At 37.1% G+C, this 21,957-nt stretch overlaps 1 protein-coding gene across 4 annotated transcripts in view; it reads left to right on the top strand.

Moving 5' to 3' along the window:
* LOC109097504 (bromo adjacent homology domain-containing 1 protein-like) overlaps window positions 1-21,957 on the top strand; it is a 34,299-nt gene that overhangs the window by 1,941 nt on the left and 10,401 nt on the right. For 2 of the 4 annotated variants that reach the window (XM_042742525.1, XM_042742522.1), the window contains exon 2: window positions 19,886-21,442. In XM_042742525.1, coding sequence (XP_042598459.1) covers window positions 19,906-21,442 — 1,537 coding nt within the window. In that variant the 5' untranslated portion in view covers window positions 19,886-19,905. The other 2 variants (XM_042742524.1, XM_042742523.1) reach the window with 2 other exon arrangements.

The following is a 21,957-nucleotide window of genomic DNA, read 5'->3' as shown; positions in this document are numbered from 1 at the left end:
TACCGTCAGCTATACCCTGAACTTTCGGTTGATTAACCCCAAACCTTGCTTACTCGAGGTATGTGGTTCCAAAAACGCGTCCGGGAATAAGTTCATTCAACTCAGAGTACGTTCCTGGTTAAGACTCAAGACATTCTCAACAGAGCGATGAATCAACAAGTCACTATGGAAACGGATGCTAAGAAAAAGGGTCAGTCAGTAGATCATCAGGAGATCACATGTGAGCTGAAGTGAACTAACCCTGGAACATAATCTGCTCCGGAGCAGGTTATCTTCAGAGAGCAAGTTGCTACGGTTACTTACATACCCTGAAAGTAACCTCCGATTTTGGAACTGAAAGCTGAGGTTATCCGCTCGCTTAACCTCAAACATACCTGGGTATGTCACATAACCTACTTTTTGGAATACACCACAGGTATCTTTGACATGTCAGTTGGCATTACCCTTTTCATTTAGGCTCATAACATAAAGAATGTAGTTATGTTGTAATTTAAAAAGGCATTTTAATATATTAATTGTATTTTATGTGCTGTCACTAACAGTTGAGACCGTCTCAGGTGATGAAGCACAGGCTTTATTTTACATCTGAATATAAACGGCATGCATGACAAATATATGCATGCATGAAAATATACTGTATTTTAGGCCACATGACTGATGGTCTGGTGGGTGAGATTTTTAATTTGAAATATTTCTCATGTTTTTTTTAATTTTCAGTTAGTACACATTGGTTGGTTTGATCAGCTGCTGGCTTGCCAGTTATATGGCCATTATTATGCAGAACCACCTTTCATACTGTTGCCTTGTTTGAGGAGCAAGCGTATGTTCTGTTGTCCCATTTTCTGATCCAATTATAGGATTTCTGAATGATGTTGAGTTATGTAGTCTGATTTTCAATACGGTTTAATTCACATTCCTTTTGGCTGCCCTTTTTAAGTGCCTGAGTTCTAAAATAATGACTACATGTTCATTCTGAATTGTTTTGTTTCTACATTTCATTGGTTTTGTTTGACCTAAATGCCATCTGAAAAGAAAATGTGGTCTGTAAGTTGAAAATCTACACTTACAAGGCAGTGTTCTCCAAAACATTTCCTACTAACCATCCAAAACAGTCAACTAAAGGTGAAATGTTTTGACTAAACCGACAAGGTAAAATATAACCTACGGTCTAAATGCTACTATCAAGAGAGGATATAAATAGCACACAGGTCTGCTGAATATAAAGTGACAGTAATTATGGTATTACGTAGATGGAAAGCTTGAAGCTGTAGGAAAAGAAACAAGCCCTATGACTAAAAATTAGAAAGGGTTTTATTCCCCGTTTAGGGCTTCAGGGTCCATTATATTTATTGTGGTCCTCAAGAGTATTACCTTCCTTGTAAATAATTGGATTGGTATATAGGAAGCAATGTTTCTTGACCATAAAATGCTTAAAAAGTTGAAATAACAGCAGGTATTTTACTGCAAAGCATTTTTTAGAATATTTAATGTAAATTATATTCCTAGCAGGTTTATATGAGACTCTCATAAATGGCTGGACAGAGAATGTTTTCATATGTTTTCACAAATAATGACTTAAGTCTTGGTTACAGGTGGAAAAACAGTTTGACACATATGGAAATAAATTTAAAATCTCATGTTTACTCTGGTCGTTTCATAAATTGTCAGAAAGTACTGTATTATTAGGGAAGCACTAATAATAAAGGGGTCATATGATGTAATTTCAAAATGTAGTTTTCCTTTCTCTTTGGAGTGTTACAAGCTGTTCGTGAATAGATAAGTTCCCTAAAGTTGCAAAGACTAAAGCCTTGTTTAAACACGCCCCCACATGTCTACGTCACTGTGTGGGAAGATTTGCATAACGCGTCCAAATTTTCATGCAAAAAGGCATAACTTTTATTTTTACTGTAGTATTGTTGCCACCGCTGCCAAGTTGTGGAGATGATGTGTGTTTCACTGTGAAAGCGAAAATACTTTGTTTGGCCTTCCAAAAGATGACACGACTAGAAATCAGTGGTTAAGTTGTATTTACAACACTGTTCCTGAACAGTCTAACCCAAATATTTGTGTGTGTGCAACGCATTTTACGGAGGACTGTTTCTTGAACCTGGAAGAGTACCCTACAATGCTGGCTGTTCTGACTCACAGCCTGTAAGTATGTTTTCATATTTAAAGAATTTGCCACTGACTATTCAAATGCGAGTTTTGAGCAGTGTAGAGTAGCACTTGTTGTTTGTCATTTCTCCGATCACAAATGCAGACATGGTTTTATGTTTACGCGGCATGACACACAACGCGTAAAAAGACCGTATAAGTCGTCATAATCAGTAATTATGTCCCCACTGGATGCAACAAATGCCTCGTTTATAATGGGTTTAACTGGTTTTGTCTCGTCGCGCTGGGACACGGCATCACAGTATGGTAAGGGGCGTAACATTTCCGTCACACACTTGAGGCATTCAGCCAATCACAATGCACTGGATAGCAGGCAAATCAGCATACAGTTTGCTTTTCAGATCAATGAGCTTTGTAAAAATAAACACGTTTCAGAAAGGCGGGGCATAGAGGAGCAAAAATAATGTACAGAATGTGAAAAAATAATGTGTTTTTTGAACCTTAAACTGCATGAACACATTGCATTACACATTTTTTGCAACGTCATATGACCCCTTTAAAACACAGATAAATGGCTTAAATTCTCTGCACTTTTGAATGAACAAATATTAAAAGATCATTCATATTATGTGCTGCAAGTGAAATTGTGAAACAAAAATATAGGCTAATGTAGAGTATGTAGGCCTGTCGCAATAAATAAATATATCAACTTATCACACTATATATATATATATTCATGACTTCAATAATTTTTGGTAATGCAATATATCACCCATTATTTTTACTAAAAAATAAATGTCACCATGTTTTTTTACATTTAAAGTGCGCCTGTGTCTTTTGCAGCTTCTCATTCATAACGTGGTGTAGTCCTGAGGTGCTCGTTCAAATTTAAAAACTAAAAGTTTAATCTGCAGATATGGTCTTGTTTAGGGATCTGTGCCTTTCTGCATATGAACATCTGGTGCTAAGTAGTGATTATGTTTTTCAGCAATAGTGTGATTCCTTAATTTACAAAGAAAAGAAGGTCAGGGAAAAATCTGTAGATGGTAAAACGTCCATGCAAGTGCTTGAGCATTTCTTTATTTTTTTCTATTTGTTACTTTGTACTTTTTGTTAGAAAATGTTTATTTACTATTTATTCAAGTTTTTTAATATATCTAATATTTTGATACTTAATTTCCATGATCTAAATATCCTTCAAAATTAAAAGTTTGTTGTCATTTGGAAGTGTGTAGGCCTTCTTGCATTATTATGCTGTTACATTATGATTATATATTCAGTGGCATGAAATGGTCTTTAGAATCGCTTATCGCAATTATTTCTGGGGCAATATATTGGACAACAAAAAGTTGTTATCGCGACAGGCCTATATATTCATTTTGAGATTTGCTAAAGTTACATTTAACAGTGTTATTAAATTATTACTATTTTGAAAGCTTAATTTCTGACCATTACACTAATAGCTTAAGCATCCAGTATTGGCAGAAATGGATAGATATAGATGTATCATAATCCAACAGTTTTCTGATATAGAAATAGTTTTCTTTTGTGCTCATCTTATTTTCCTTGTCAAATGCGCTTAGTACAGCTCAGTCTCTTACTGAATCAATTCAGCTCATGTTTAACATGAATTATCACCTCTTGGGAAAAAGAAATCCATCAAACATGTATGCATGATTAGGATTTTTCACTGAGCAGATCATCAGTGATATCCCATTACAGACGGCAGCTTATGTGCAGCAAATTGACTTTTAGATTAATGGTCCATAACCCCTTTTACCAAATTTGTACAACATGGAGTATAACAGGGCCGCCTCGTCTCCACTCATTGCACATCAAATAAAAAAAAATTTGACATGGAGAATTGGATTTAAAAAGTTGTAATGGTTACACAATGGCTTCACTGTATTGATATGCATTACAAGTGGAGATACAGGGTATGCGCTAATTTATCTTTAAAGCATTGATTCTTTTGCTGATACAAACAAGATATAACGCAATAACGTCTATTGATTTATTAAAGTCGCTTTGCTGCTGATCATGCCAGCACTAATATACCGGTAAATGTCTTCCAGTGGAACTAAGGGACAAAGACAGAATTTGAACCAAACAAACCCTCCAAATTTCTTTTTGGAAAAATTGGCAATTAGGGATGCACTATACAGTACTGTATATTGGTATCATTATATTGCTATATTATCGTTTTGATAGTGTATATTGAATTTTGTATGTTTGTCATGCTCATTTCTCCTATTTTTACAAAACGACTATCTTGAGTAAATCTCTAAATAAATATTCATTTGTTATACTGTACATTATACTATTTTAAATAAATTCACTTTAATTTTTAATGTATTTAAAACTACTGTAGACCTTAAATAGTTTTAATAATCCCAAATGTATGTTGCACACTTTGATCATGAAATCTCTTGCTGAGAGTCCGCCCATCTTTTCCCATTTAAAAAAGTTAATTTTTGCATTTGAAAAAATATAATCTGACCAGATGAACCAGCTCTTCATGCTTCGTTTTAAATATTTGAATCATCTCCTTCCTCATACATATTTAAGGGTTCATTTCCAAACAGTGCTTTGAATAATTGCATGGACCAAAATGTGTACCAAATGTCAGCTGACTAATCAGCGATGACTAATTGTTGTTTTCCCTTGACGGCAATGCACTGAAAGCTGTTCTTGGAAGCCTATAGAGATGCAGTATCTCACTGGTGACACTATATTAAACAAATGTGTCATTTTTATTAAGATAATTTAGGGTGAGTTTGGGGTTAGGTGAGTTACAGACTCACATGTCTCTTCTTTTTATCCCAGAAAACCCCTTCAGGCTGCATCAAAAGTACTTTGATTACAGTATTTCTATTTGAATGAAGACACTGTGGAATGTTCTTCATTACCTTGAGGACATGTGTCCCTGAGATTTCCAGCCCGCACATATGCTTGACGGGGAAGAGTCGTTTCATGTGGTCAATCTTAAACCCATTAGACACGACCTGGGCCAGTGCCAGAGTCACAGCTGTGAAATTTGCTGGTGTGTTCAGGGAGACAACAGGGGGTAAGAGTGGCCACCGAAACTAGATTCAGCTGTTTGCTGGTTTGCAGCTGTGGTCGATGTGAAGGGGTCGAAGCTCTCCTGGTCTATTATCGCTGCTAAAATGTTTATGCTAAAAGGCCGGTAAAGCCTGTTCATGAGCCAGTCTAAAATATTTCAGGCCACACCTCAGGCTTTCCCCTGAAGTTTGTGGAGCACATGGTCTTCAGAATCACAGATGGCAACACCCAGCATGTGAGAACACAAGATTGAGTTTATTTTGTTTGTGATGGTTGTTAGATATGTGGAGATGGGGTGAAACTATTGTTGATTTTTCTCTCAGAATGCTGAAAGCATCTAAAGCAGTCGATTCTTTCACTGTAATCTTAACAAGATTTGTCATACGAGTGTATGAGGGGAAAAAAACATCCCTTGTGCTTTCCTGGGCACTTTGCCCTGCGTCTTTCATGCCTTTGAAGAGACTCTTTAACAACTAACAAGAGTTTGACTTCCTGTGTTCTGTCAGTTCAGTGGGAATAAACTGTCATCTGAGAGTCTGAACTCACACCAGCAAACAAATTGACATGCTATGTACATGCAGAATCACATTACTCTTTCTTTAGATATTTTGAAAGATTTTTAACATTCTTTTCAGACTATAGGCAGGGCTCGAATTGAGGGGGATGCGGGGGGATGGCATGGTTGAAAAAAAAAAGGACAAAAAGCATCCCTCAGTAAAACCACCACCCCTTTGGATTAAAAACGTGTATTATGTACAATTTACCATGCAAATTAAATATTCAAATTATCTACTTAAGATAATTCACGAATAACGGCGATTGGCCAATCCGAACTAAGTTTTCGTCATTTTTCGCGCAAAATGGTTCAAGCGCAACTTTTGAATTTCTTAAAAAAGAAGACAACAGAAAAGGTATGATTTTTCCTTCGTTAGAATTAAAAACATTCCCCGACATAATGTTATTGTGCTGTATGTGTAACTGTGAGGGATTGACAGATGATAGGAGAGCTGACATTATCGAGTCATACTGTAGACCTTGCAAAAACCAAACAAAAACATGTCTTGAGAGTCCAAAAGCAAAGTTTTTATATTCATTACACAAGCAATGTACTTTTCTGAATATCAGCAGGCCTACATGCACGAGCACATGTGCTATTAATTTTATACAACAGTGCATAGTAACACTGTTTCGTTCTTTAAATGAATCATTTTTTAAACGAATCAAGTGAGCAAGTGATTCAATGGGCCATTCAGATGGACACTTTTCCTGCGTACCAATGTGCATATTGTCCAGCCTATCTTCCCTAAATAGTATTGAAAATTACTAATATCACAGAATTTAGGATGGAAAGTGTGCACATTGGGACACGAAGGCTTGTTTCGTTTCTAACTGAATCAGCCGTTTTGAACGAATTGTTTGATTTAAACGATTCGATAAATAATTTAGCAAAACAGGGGCTTTTTTATTTATTTATCCATGACATGCCTAAAGTTTTCAGCACAAAAGCACATATAGCAAAATATTGTTTCATTATCAATATTGATCAAAATTCCTCCATTTCAGGCCCAAGAAGGCGAAAAAAGCGTATAAACATAAATATATAGCTTATGATCTTATTCGTCTAATAAGGCAAATTTTTCATTAAATAAAAACCTTTTTTAAAAATTAGACAAATTTTGTAATCATTATGTAAAATTAGCTACAGGCCCCACATAAAACCCATAACCCCCCCCCATTAAAAAAATCTAAATAAATTGACCACACCATCCCCCCTGAAATGTTTTACAATTTGACAACTGACTATAGGGTATAGCTGCACATAACAATTTGCCTTAAACTTCTCAGCATCTTTTAATCAAACTAACTTTAATTAATTGTTTAAATAGGTTTCCTAAAGGAAAAATCCACCCAAAAATAGTCATCATTTACTCACCCTCATGTCGTTTTAAACCTGTATGATTTTCTTTTCTTTGCAGAACATAGAAGAAATGTTGAAGAATGTTGATAACTAAACTGTTTTGGTTATCATTGACTTCCATTGTATGAACAAAACATACTGAGAAATTTATCAAATTATCTTAAAAGATAGTCATACAGATTTGAAACAACATGATGGTGAGTACATGATGAATGAAAATGAATTTTCATTTTTCAGTGAACTATTTAACATTAAATTTACTGTGAGTTTAAGAATAGCTCAACTTGAAATACTTTATGTAGTGGAAATCTAACATCTAACTACAGTATGTTCATTTAAAATAAATAAATAAATAGATTAACCAGCAAAATCCTTTTTTAAATGTGTAATATCTTACTAGATTTTTATGAAATGTCCAGTAAAAAAAAAAAATCCTGTTAAATTCATTGTAAAAATTGCAGCAGTGGATGTCAGAAATCACCATAAACAATATGGTGACATTGTTTCAAGTATTGTAAGATATATTGGTGCCGGCATGTTTTACTTATGACCATAATTCATTTTCAAGTCAAAATCAGCTTTGTATTAAAATGTACTCATAACCACCATAAAAAAAAAACAAGTGGTACAACAGAAAGCCACATGATGAATCACTGTAAGTTAAGTAGCCTGTTCATAAAACATGGCCAATACTTGTATACCATCAGGGTAGGGATGTCATGATTCACTCAACTCATGATGCAATACGATTCCCGATACTATACGATTTTCTCACAATCTTTTTTAACAAAGTGACATTTAAGACAAATTATAATTGAAAAGGCATTCTTTTTTAATGCTGCACATGAAATTGAAATATGTCAAATAACAAAACTCAATAAAAACTTTAAAACAAACCCTAAATCAACATAACCAAAATAACACAAGAAATCTCTTCATATAAAGAAATTTAGGCTTTGTCTGTGCTCTTTCCATTTAAAATTAGAGGCAACCCACTGTATTTTAATAATGATCCAAACAAAGATGCTGCATACATGCAACATGAGCAGTTTTTAATCTAAATTAGATTGTATACAGATAGGTCCATATACAGTGCCCTCCATAAGTATTGGGACAGTAAAGACATAATTGCTTTCTCTGCTGTGGAGTCAAGACATTTGCAAATATGATTAAAAGATGAATATGCGACAAAACTACAGAATGTCACATTTTATTATTAGGTCTTTCAACACATACATGTATTACCAAATAAAAAGGACAGCACTTTTATAGTTCATCCCACTATTTGATGTGAGCATAAGTATTGGAACAGTTGAATTTAAGGCAGATGTAAAAGATTAAAAGCTAATATTTAGTTGCAGATCCATTGCGTGCAATCAGAGCAGTGAGTCTGCAACTGATAGACATCACCAGACTCTTGGTCTTATGCTTTGAAATGCTTTTCTCCAGCTTTTAATGCAGCCAATTCCAACTGTTGCTTATTTTTGAGTTTCTGTCTTTAGTCTCCTCTTCAGCTGGTGAAATTAATGTTCAATCGGATTTAAATCTGGAGATTGATTTGGGCAATCTAAGACTTTACATTTCTTTGCCCTGATAAAGCCCTTGACTGAACTGGCAGCGTGTTTTGGGTCATTGTCCTGATCCAATATGAAGTGCTTTCTAATGAGTTTGGTGGCATTTTCTTGAATATTGGTAGCCAAGATGATTTTGTACCCTTCCAGATTCATTCTGCTACTGCCATCATACATTAAGTCATCATTAAAATTAAGAGGTCCTGTACTAGAGACAGCCATGCATGCCCATGCCATGACACCACCTCCACCAAGCTTTACAGATGAGGCTGTATGCTCATTTGCAGTTCCCTTTTTTGTCCACACTTTTGCTTTCCAATCACTTAGATAAAGGTTAATCTTTGTCTCATCGGTCCATCATCTCAGTTCCAAAACTCTACTGGCTCACATTTGTGAAGAATCTTGCCTTTGGTGCTGATCAGAGGTTTGCATCTTGCTGTGTAGCTTCTGTAATTCTGTGTCAAATTCTCCTGCAGACTGTAGATTGTCAGAGCATCACCTGAAGAATTAATGCAACAGGACACAGCTGAACACTTAGAAAGACCCGTGAGACAACTGTTCCAATACTTATGCTCACATCATATAGGGAGATGAAAATCTAAAAGTGCTGATCTTCTTAGCTGGTAAAACATCTTTGTGTTGAATCACCCAATAATAAAATGTGACATTCTGTAATTTTTTTTCGCATATTCATCTTTTAATCATATTTACAGATTTCTTGACTCCACAGCAAACAGAACAATTTTGTCTTTACTGTTCCAATACTTATGGAGGGCACTGTATATTTGGACACAGGCACAATTTTTATTATTTTAGCTGCTGACCAAAACATATTCAAGTTTCAATTGTATAATAAACATGGGCTTAAAGTGCATTAATTTGTGGGTATTCTCATCAAAATTGGAGAAAAGGTTAAGGGATTACAGCTCTTTAATATGTACCAACCCCCTTTTTCAAGGGAACATTATTAATTGGACAAGACTCAAAAGCGGTTTCATGGACAGACGTGGGCTATTCTTTCATTATTTCTACATCAATTAAGCAGGTAAAAGGTCTGGAATTGATTCTAAATGTGTCATTTGCATTTGGAAGCTGTTGCTGTGAATCCACATAATGCAGTTAAGAAGCTCTCCATATAAGTGAAACAGCAGTTGTTAGGCTTCAAAAACAAAACAAATCCATCAGAAAGATAGCAGGAACATTAGGAGTGGCCAAATCAACAGTTTGGTACATTCTGAGAAAAAAAATTAATGCACTAGTGAGCTCAGCAACATAAAAAGACCTGGACATCCACGGAGAACAACAGTGGTGAATGATCGGAGAATCCTTTCCATGGTAAAGAAAAACCCTTTCACAACATCCAGCCAAGTGAAGAACACTCTCCAGGAGGTAGACGTGTCACTGTCAAAGTCTACAATCAAGAGAAGACTTGCAAATACAGAGGGTTCACCACAAGGTGCAAACAAGGCCAGATTAGATTTTGCCAAAAAAACATCTAAAAAAAAAAAAAAAAACACTTCTGGAAAGGCATTCTCTGGACGGCTAAAACTAAGATCTGTATCAGAATGAGGGGAAGAAAAAAGTATTGAGAAGGCTGGGGACAACTCATGATCCAAAGCATACAAAATCATTTGTGAAACATGGTGGAGCAGTGCATGCATGCATGGCTTCCAGTGGCACTGGGTTACTGGTGTTTAGTGATGATGTGACAGAAGCAGCCGGAAGAAGTCTAAAGTGTACAGGGATATACTGTCTGCTCAGATTCAGCCAAAAGCAGCAAAGTTGATTGGGCAGCTCTTCATAGTACAAATGGACGATGACATAAAACGCAGCAACCCAGGAGTTTTTGAAGGTAAAAAGAATATTCTGGAATATATGGAATATTCTGCAATGAGCATGCATTTCACTTGCTGAAGACAAACCTAAGGCAGAAAGACCCACAAACAAACCATAACTGAAGTCAGCTGCAGTAAAGGCCTGGCAAAGCATCACAAAGGAGGAAACCCAGTCTCTGGTGATGTCCATCAATTCCACACTTAAGGCATTCATTGTCTGCAAAGTATCCTCAACAAAACATTAAAATATTAATATTTTACCTGCAAAACCCATCAGTTTGACACTATATTGTACCCTGAAATGACATATAATTCAAAGTTACATTATTTAGTGTTTTTTATAAGGTAAGTGACTTATAGTTAACTTATTAGCAAGTTTTTACTGTAAACATTTTACATTTCTTCCCCTGTAAAGTATAGCATCAGCGGGATGTTTTTAATTTGGAGAGCCAAACTAATACTAAAGCTTGATTATTTTTCACATCAGTAATGAAGAAACATGCCTTTATTAGGACCCATCTTCAGCCTTTCTCATTTGAGTGTGATAATATATTAATAAGAAGATTTTATTTGATTCGATATTATTGAACTTTAAATCAAGTTGTTTAGTCTATTTGTGTTCCTTTTGTTCAGTTTGCCTTCATGCTGATTCGCATACACAGATGTCACATTATGAAGCTTGTTATTAGGATGTTTGTAAATGATACATGTCAACTATCGAGTTAAATTGTATTTGCCAGAACAACCTGTATACATCTTGTGTATCTTCAAGTACTTTGAATGCAGCTCAGATAGCATAAAAGTAAAGAAAAAGCTCAAAGTATTTCAAAATGCAACCAGTATTTTCTGTCCCACGTGTGTTCGAGAGATGCTCTGTTGTTTTATTGGTTTGTTGATTAAACATTAGTTTGAAATCTGTAGTAATGAACAGTGATGATGATAATTAGCTAAAAATTAAACAAAAGAAAATGGAATCATTTTTGCAAAAGGCTGTTGTCATCAACAGGAGATCCACCGGCAACTGTAACCAGGTAGCAAAGCTTGAAAGCTTTGCCTTTCTTCTAAATGAATCTGAAAGGGCCTGTTTCTCTATAGTAATTGTTTTTATTAGCATAATTGGTTTTGGCTTTATTGGTCAATCTCTAATAGAGAAGTAAACCTTTTTTTTTTATTTTGATGAACATTTCTCTTATTTAATTGTACGTGTCTTTTGAAAATGTTTATTTTATAAGGCCTGCCTAAAAATGGCTTATAAAACTTTTATAAAATCACTGTTAAAGTGCAAATAAATGTGTTTTGTTGCTTTTGTTCTGGAATGTTGCTATGTATGTATATTCTAAGAGTACCACTATACAGCATAGACCGATTATACAGCATACTTACAAGTCTTGCATTTTATGGGAAGCTGTCAGAGAGGAGCAATTTTAGGAGACAATTTATCTTATAGCTTCACTTTAGTGCACTGAAATGGAGTAAAGTGATTACTCTGAGTCACTAAACTGGCAGAAGGTCGCGCAGTGGACAGTGAACTCTTGGACAATGTGTTAGTGTCAGTATCAGACTGTGCCGCTGCACTCTTGGTGTGATGACGCAGTGGGTTAACATTTATGCTTTTTCAGCCTCTTCTTTGTGAATTCTCTGCTTTTTCAAATGGCAGTGTGCAAATGAACCCATGGCACCAGTGTGCCCATGGCCACCTGAACTGATAAAGCTTCATTTTCAGGTTCTTTTGAGCAGTTTTGTAGCTCTCATAACAGCTATCAGTATCATTTGAAAACAAGGTTAATAATGAGCATGTTTACATGCACACCAGTAAGCTTATAACTCACAAATATCAGCTCATTAAAATAACCAGTTTTCCCCGTTTACATGCACATCAGTAACCTGACAACGCAAGTAAGGTACGTTTACATGACTTCATTAATAAATCAGGTTATTTCCCTGTAGTGACGTCAAAATACAATCATTTGCGTATCTGTCTCAGAGTATACATTTGTCAGTTGTGATGTTAAATTAAGCTTGCAACATGTCAACTTGCAACATGTCGGGAAACTTACAACTCATATTATCCTCTCATGCAGTTATAAACGCAGCATTGTGACTGTACTTCTGCTGCACGAGATGAGAACACATTTTTATCATTTTGTGTCATGAAAAAAGTCTGCTTTTGTGATATATTTCCTTTTTCTCTGTCTAGATGCGCTTAAATCTGCACTAACGATGCGTTCCTGTCGCGTATCACACATGCGCACTTCAATAGGCCGACAGAAAGCGGGTTATTGCGTTTACATGACCTGCGAAATCGGAGTAAGAGGCAAAAAAACTACCTGTGTCGACGGGTTCATGCTTACGCCGTTTATGACCTTACTCCGATAAAAGAAAACGGGTTACCGCGTTCACATGACCAAGTGCGTTTTCCGTTTTCGGCTTATTAAGCATAATCGTTTTAAGAACGTGTATGTAAACGCGCTCAATGTCAGTCAGTAGTTTGGATATAGGCAGATGTGCGAAAAGTACATTATACTCAAGGAAATGCCAATAATACATAAAGGAATAGTTCACCCCAAAATGAAAATTTGCTGAAAGTTTACTCAGCCTCAGGCCATCCATGTAAATGAGTTTGTTTCTTCATCAGAACAGATCTTGAGAAATTTAGAAATAAATCACTTGTTAACCAATGGATCTTCTGCAGTGAATACCTGTGCTGCCACAAGTAATCCACATGACTCTAGACATGAAAAGCTCTGTGTTTGTAAAAAATAAAACCATCATTAAGATATTTTAACTGGCCAAAATCCAATAAAAGTTATGTCTAATAATAACAATTCCTCCATTGAAAAAATTCACCCGTTGTCCTCTCCAAAGAATTCCAAAGACATATTGATTTACAGCACTTTTATACTGTTTTTGCTTGAAAAGGTGCTTGATCTGTGCATATTTCACTCCAAATTCAGACAGAATCACTTTTTTTTCACTGGAGAAATTGTTTGCAGTTAAAAACATCTTAATGATGAATTTGTTTATCACAAACCTGCATCTATTCACTCTACAAGATGTTAATTGATGACTTAATTGAGGACGAGTAATTTTTCAGCAAATTTTCATTTTTGGGTGAACAGTTTAAGTTTTGTGATGAAGCAGTTACTTCAGTACTTTACACGTCTGCATATAAAAGGGTACTAAACAAAGTACAAAGTAATGGTTTAGGTTTTTACTTTTTGCTGTTTGAATTTTGTTTACCAGTTTTCTCCATAGGGAAATTCAAATGAGTAATATCCCTCTTGTTGGCATCGACATACGGGCAACCAAGCTTTAATCGTAGTCCTTTGCTTAACCATCTGATCTATCAAAGACAGTAAACATATGTTAAATGAGGCTGAATTATGTGAGTTAAATAGCCAATTTCAAATTTTTTTTCTCTCATTAAAACAGCATGAAAACACATTTCGAGTAGCTTAAGATAATTGTTAGAAGGCCAAGCTGAAGGCTGATCTGCTGGAAAAACATCTTTACTTTGAGGTTTATGCCATGAGCTTGTGTCAGTGTAAAATGAGCTTTGCTTGCAGTGTTAATTGTTACCTCTGTTCACTGGTTTTTTGTTAGAGTGTTCTACCATTTTAAAAGTCAAATGGAAATTTGAGATGACAAGAGACATTTGCTTTGCTTTTATCATGATTGGTTCATAAAGCAGAAAATCACTGTTTCGTTTTCTAAAGCTTTTTTCGGCTCAAGATACTAATGGACTCGGATGCTTGATAGAAGGGTTTTATATTTCCACCCACTTTATTGCTAAGATTTATGCCATAGCTAAGGCTGTGTTTGCCATCCTGCCACACACAATGTGCTTTAAAGGCTCCCTGATTAAAACTGTGTGATCAACAGGATAGCAGTCATTTTAGGGATCATTCATTAAACATCTCTATTTGATACTCACTCATATCTGAGACTGCTGCCTCAGAGGAAGAATCTATGAGCATTAGATCCTAGTTAATATTTCTTTGTGCATGTCAAGATCTGGCCTCCAGCAAGTTTGGTGAAGATTGGTGCTTATCCATTTGATCTGTTGAGCTTAAGTATGCAAATTCCATTCATTTTTCCTAAATTAAATATTTTGTATTTCTGAATAGTATTAAATCCATCGATTTATATGTTATAAAATGTAGGCATTTCTCTCAGATAAGCCTTTGAAGGACCTTGAAGCTTTTGTCTTCTTATGTCTGTTACAATATTGTTGGCTATCATATCATTATGGATTACTCAAAGCACTCTCAAATGTATCAACTTGGTATGTAGCTTCACATCCCAACACCTGCAAGTGTGTTTTTAACATAAATGTAACCTCTGTGGGTATTTTATTGACATATCAAGACATATCTTCATCACAGTCACACTTTTGGCTATCTTTAGTTATCTTAAAGGTGTCATTACATAGCCGAGTTATGGTCTATTCCTGCTCAGTGTAAAGATGCAATGCCTCATAAAGGCCAGACTAAATTAGGCCTGTTTTGACCAACCGCACGCAGCCCCTAGTATAAAAAGAATACAGTTGTAATTGCTGTGTGAATGCATTCATGCCACCTCTTAACAGCATTAAACAATCTGTGGAAATGCATCTCAGAAGCGCTTCTTTCACCTTTGCTGTGTAAATGTGGCATTAGAAAGCTAGTATTTATGCTGCAGCTGTAAAACTTGATATACTTCCCATCGATTTACAGTGTGGTCTTTATACTCAACTATTTTTCTAATTTGAAAACAAAGCAAATGCACACCAACATCAATGTAATAGTATTTCTTTAGCAGTTTTTAACAGAATCCACCTGTTATACATTGTTTTAAGATATTTATACACAAAACATCAGACTTTAAGGCTAACTTTAAATAAGAAAAAATACACTGTAAGAAAAATGAGTGAAAAAATAGTTAACGTTCTGGCAGAGAATGACCAATACTTGTTCCATTTAGGTTACAGACATTTTCCTCAACACTATAACTTGACGTGACGCAGTGCATAATTCAAAACATGGGTAAACAACTGTGAAGAATTAATACATAAATTTCCTTCATGTTAACAAGGTACATTGTTACAGACTTTTGGTTTATGTTGGAGATTTAGAAGAGTTTTGTGGTTACCATTGTGCTGAAGAGTGGCACTTCTGTTTAAGATGTGGAAGGTTACATGATGTGGTTTCACTTAATGAAGACTGAGATTAGTCTCATTCATCCCATGCTATGCGGTTCCTATTGCACACAGGAAAGTTTGTTCAATTACAAAACATTATTTGTTTAAATAAACTTGTTTTAGTCTTTTTGTACAGACCTGAACATATTGCGTCAAAGTTTTTCTTAAAATCATTGAACAAACTATATTTTCAGTAGTATAAGCAACACTTTATTCATAGCTATATAAATCTGACTTCATTTGCAAAATAAAGGCATATTTAATTCTCAAACAAATATCAGTGAGGGTGAGAGTTTAAGAACATATCTCTGAAATATTTACACTATAGGGATGCTAAATCATTATTCAGTTGAAATAGCCTAGACAGCTCTGATAACCTCGTGCAAACTTTTATCCCTGGGCAATTATTTCATTGTCTAGTTTCTGAGTATTGCTGATGATCAGATAGTTCAAGGCAGTCCATTATGTAATAGCTGTTGATCCAAGGCACTTGCTCCCTGCATGCGATCAAGCACTGACCAACAGTGAGTTTTACGGAGCGGCGGGATCTAAAACTCATCCGATGCCTGTCATTTTTGCATTTTTCATCACTCAACTACCTGAGTGATGCCAACGAGACCTCGTCCCAGCGCAGCGGCGGCTTTCACGAATGCAGCGCATGAATATTATCTCGAGCAGCACGCTACTTCGGAAGTAGGTCACCGATTAAACGTGTCTTGTCAGCTGTGTGTGCTCCCCTCGTTTCATTTCACTGTTGAACATCGATATTATTGTAATAGCTCAACAACAGGACCCTCGTTGCTCGCGGAATGTGATTATTTGATCGGGAATACAGCGGAGTGAGTGGATGACGAGGTAAATGAAGGATTACTAATCTGTTTTATCTTGGTTATGCGCTTTTCTCTAGAGCTCGCGGTGTCGTGTTCGCTCTCGGTGGGGAAATAGCCTGAAACGAGACATGATCCGCAATCATTGCTGTATACATTCGGTTCGAGAGGCGCTTTTTAGTTGGACTTGCGAAACTGTTCTTTCATCGTGCTCAGCATACCATCGCGAAGCTCGGAGATTTCGGCAGGGACCGACCGAGCGCTTTCCGCTTCGGCGTTTGATTCTCACTGTTGGCCGTTTAGTGTCATTTTCAGCGCTGACATTAATTGCTCGGGCTTGAGTTGACCGTGCTGGTTCGGTTTCGCAGTTGGGGTGTATGCGGTGGCAGAAACCGTAGGATGTGAGGCGAGCAGCGCTGTTTTTTTTTTTGTTTTTTTTTAGTGTGTGTGTGTGTGTGTGTGTGATACGCCATGCAAGCCCCTCTCATCATCATACACCTCCAGCACGCGCTTGCCGCCTTTATCTCGGATTACTTTAATCGCGCTGTACATTTCACTCAGATGCGTTTCCATCTTTCTTTTCAGCTCTTTTTTTCAGTGCACACCTTCCCGTTCTCCCTATCTGCAATGTAGGAGGGGAAAAGAACAACATCTATTTGTGTACAGTGAATGAGGGGTAAATTCCAAATTGCGCGAAGGGAAAAGCAACTTCTTTCGTCTCTAAACAACAGATATCACGTTAAACCGCATTCCCATCTATTAAAGCGCAGACTGGACGCAGTTTCCCTTACGTTTTCGTTTTTTTACGCCCGAAACGCCAGATGGCTATCCGGTTATTTGCCAGAAAATCATGGGCTGAGCCCTCAACCCGAAAAAACACCCGAAATGGTGGTAAATTATGGGCAGCAGTCCATTTCCCTTCACCCTTCCTGAAACTAGAAAGGCAACCTCTAATTTTCCACAATATCATGCCAACAATTCATCTTCCAGCTACCTTTCATTGAGTTTGTGTTGTGTCACTCAATTGGACACGACCAGCAGTTAGTCTATTATTTTATGAGCCCCACATCCCTCCAGATCAATAACTTGTGACATTCACAGAATTACAGACTGTTGATTTAGTTTTTAGTGGCACTTTGAAAGTTTATTTAAAGCTTTTCACATTTGTGAACTCGCACTTTAGGATTAATTTGCAGTAATGGTCTTTATACGAGCAATGGAAGAGAAGTAATAGGCTTTCAACAAATTATTTTATTTTATGGGGGCCTGAAAACTTTTATTTCTGGGTTCATGTTGATCCTTGGTAAATTAGAGATTTCAGAGTTTTTTTTTTTTCTGTATTGGTAACCAATGGAAAGCAAGCATTTAGTATTTTTATTGCACATTTTTAATTACAGTGATCACAAATAATATAATAAATATTGATCTCTACTGTAATATTTGATGTTTGGTTATTTTCCTTTTATTATAAGGGTCAATCTATTTGGTGAGATATTTTAAAATAGTCACTTGTGGTTAGTTGAACCGCAGAATGATTCCTCTCTTTATCTGGCATGGCTGAATGATTTTAAATGGTAGCGAGCAGTAGGACAGCTGAAGAGGATTGTTGCTGAAATGAGAGAATGCTACAGTTGTCAATTATGGTAGATGCTTTTTTGTGTCCATATTTTACTGTTTGGTTTTAGGAATGTGCATAAAAGTGTTTCTTTCATGGGTGCTGAACTTGCTCTGTGCGTTGTAAAGGAGAGCGCTGCATGCGTCTGAGGTTGACTGATGGTTATGATGACCTCTTTTATTTGACAGATGGAGTTTCAAATACAGCAGCTGTCAAACTTAATAACCGAACATATGAATAAATGAATCTATTCACACAATCCAAGCAAGCCTGTAGCATTCATACTTTTTCAAAGCTTTTCTGTCTTTCATAGTGTGGAGCACAGTGATACTAATAATACAGAGCATAAAACGCAAAATCATTACAGCGATGCATCAAAAAAAAAAAAAAAAAAAAAAGAATAATAATAGCTATGGTCAAACGTCTGAGTAAGCTGGAAAGTCTTTTTAATGGAAGAGGAACTTGTCAATAGGTCAAAGCAGTTAATGTTCTGTATCAGTTAGTGTTAAGTTTCATATGGAGCCCAATTACTGTCGTAAGCCTCAGTGTGTGTTTGACCCCTTTCATTTAATCAATAGGTCTTGGGGAAACATGTTGGACATGTTGAATCTCCAGAATGGACCATGAATGTTCTTGAATACTGCATTCATTTCTCATCTGCAAGTTTAAAAGAATTCTACCTTAAACGTCCCACAAAAACTGCAAATCAAATACGTTTTATCTAGAGAACAGCAATTCAAGTGGCATAAGAAACTAGAGGCACTCAGACTTATGTTATTTTTACCAGTCAAGTGTCTCTGTTCAACTGTCTCTTAAAGGAATTCCCAAAAATTAAAGTTGTGTCATTATTTACTCAGTTTTTGTTGTTTTAAAGACATTGGGAGTTTCAGTCATTGTACTTTTTTGAAAAAGGGCACATTAAACATTTCCCTTTTTTTTTTGTTTTCAGAAGAAAACGATTTGACTTAGAAACAACACAAGGGTGACGATGACAGAATGTTTTTGGGTGGGCTTTGCCAACCAAAAGCGATTTAAAAATAAAGCGATTCTTCTTAAAGAGGCAAACAGACACAGGAAGTGCTTGTAATACCATTTTGATAGTGCTTGAGGAAAGTCCAGCCAGAAGAGCATTGCAGTAGTCCAGCCTAGAATTGCCAAGGGCATGGACAAGAAGTTGTGCAGCATGCTCTGTTAGAAAGGGCCTGATCTTTCTGATGTTGTGCAATTCAAACCTGCAAGATTGAGCAGTCTTTGCAGTGTGGTCTTTGAAGGTCAGCTGGTCATCAAAGCTTTAGCAATTACATCATCATTTATTTAAAAAATGAACAGGCTAATTATGGCAGTCTTCCAGGTCTACTAAAAATGAATGTAATCAGTTCTTGCGCCCATGATGCCAGTATGTGTTAAAGTAATGATTTGGGTTAAATCTCAGAAATGTTACACAAATGCATTTTTTTTTGCAGTTTTTTGTTACAAAAGACCAATACAGCATATGCTCATTAAAATCGCAGTTTAGTGACCATGTCTGTCCCCGTCCAATTAAAATTCTATAAAGTCTTGCCAGACCAGCAACCTGATTAAGGTGGCAAATAAGGCCACATTTGTGCTGATTTTTCAACATTAGTTCACATTGCCGGTCACATTAATATTCATTAGTAGAGGTTATGAAAGTCGTAATGGCTTCTGTACACACTATATATTTAATCGCAGTAGTTGCAGCTTTGAAATTACAAATTAACAATGGTTTATATTTCCTTTATAGGTTTTGCATGGCAAAGTGTGATGACCCATGCACGGCAGAGGAACTCTTTATGTGGATATAAGAGTGAATCTGCGGACCAAGTGAGCTGTCAGACAACTATGGACAGAACTTGGCCAGAAAAGAAGGCTAAAAGATGTTCTACCCAAAGAGGAAAAGGTAAGGAGGTAAAAGGAAAGGCCGCTGAGAGAGACCGGAAGCTGTACCCTCTCAGGGGACGACATGGATTGGGTGAAGTAAGCGCGCTTAACTGCTGTGTCGTATTGACACGCTTGGACCAGAGCGAAACGTGTAGGAACGGCATGAAGGCTCAGGTGAAGGAAATGCATGGGAAGGCGAAAATCTGCAAGTGCCGCAAGAAAGCCTGTAAGACTTGCTGGTCAACGCCTGAACAAAAAAGCAAAGTGAAACCTTATAAATCTGCCTTACACACAGAATTAATCCTCGAACCTCGCCAAAGGCGGCTGGCCTCTCTGAACGCAGAAGCCGTTAACAGTCTGCTGTTGGACAGAGAGGACCCCCAGCAGACATCAAAACACTCAAAGAAGAAGCAACAGACAAAAGGAGACACTTCGCTCTCTAAAGACACAACAAAAGATAATGATTGTTCCAGAAAAGGCCAAGACAACCGGAAACGTGTTTGCGCTGGAGAGACCGAACAATGTCGAAACCCAAAAAAAGCAAAGACGGAGTCTGACGCTATTGATCTGCAGACTTTAAACAGTCCCGCTCCCAAACGTCTGGCAGGTTTAAATGCGGCCGCCCTGCTCAAGCTGACCAGCACGTCCTCGGGAGTGAAGCGCAGGGTTAAAACAGACGGAGCAGTGCGAGGGAAGCAACTACAGTTAAAATCGCATAAACAGCAGCACAATTTGGCCTGTCAGTCCAAATTAAAAGTATCGCAGCAATGCTGCAGCCTCTGCGAGAAGCAGGCCCTCCACACTGAGGCATTGTGGGATGGGAGCACAGGAAGCCATGGCTTTATTAACCCCGGATATCAGTGCAGATCCATGCTCGGCTATCCCCTCAAGCCTGTGAAGGAAGAGAAAACAGAGACTGATGTGAAATCATATTACTGCTGTTCCCAGGAGAGATCAGTGGAGTACTGCCATAGACTAGCCCTGTTCCTCGGCCAGAAAACCTTCCCGGAAACTGATGAACATTCTCTGAAGGGATTTATTCCTTCTCCTCACACCCTGACGCATCCAGCAATGCCCATCGGTGCCCATTCTTATCCCTGTTACCCTGGGTACTACGTCCACATCGCTCATCACGGGACTCCAACGCTTCCCGTAAGCTCAAATCCAGGGAGCCATGTGGCCTCATCTGTACCCCCGCTGACAATGTGCACTAGTGGGGTCCAGAGACCCAAACTGCTGCCCTCTTCGGTGTCCCATCCTACGGGGATCCCTCATCCGGCGTACTGTAACTCTGTGGGCACCTGTTATGGAGAGGCCTGCAGGCTCAGCAGCTATGGCTACAGACCCACACAACCCATCACTAGCAGGGGCTGCTCGTACAACGCAGGATGCTCCAGCTGCATGCACAAAGTGGAAACAGGTAGGATGGAAAATGAAATGAAAGTTTACATTTTCTCTTGCTTTGTCAAATTAGCTCCATAACTGTAAATTTACAGGGAAGTTTGAGCCTTTGAGCTTTAAAGACATTGCTTGCTGTTAACTCTGATTTCTGTTCTTGTGATTATGATTGAAGTACAGAAGAAAGAGAGTGGTAGTAGGTAAGCTGCGTCTCATGTTTAAGTAGGGCTACATCTGATACAATTGGAAAAAAAATAAACTTGCATGATGCTATCAAACTTTAAGCACTTCTTAAAGCAAGCATGCACACGTGCACCAAACAGGGAGTGCAACAAAAAGGAAGTGTAATGAGGTTAACTAAAATATTTTTGTTGTAATATTAAAGGCTAAATTTAGGTTTGAAATAGTGGTAACTGTAAGAAAAAAAACATTATTTTGCTTTATAATTTAGAGATTTAAAACAACTTTATAAAACTGTGGAAAAGCAGTTATTTGTAAATGTAACATTTTTGCTTTGTTGAAATGCATACAGTACAT

Source organism: Cyprinus carpio, chromosome B17 (assembly GCF_018340385.1).
Source record: "Cyprinus carpio isolate SPL01 chromosome B17, ASM1834038v1, whole genome shotgun sequence".
Taxonomy (NCBI): Eukaryota; Metazoa; Chordata; class Actinopteri; order Cypriniformes; family Cyprinidae; genus Cyprinus; species Cyprinus carpio.
This window is presented reverse-complemented; position numbering and strand designations above follow the sequence as displayed.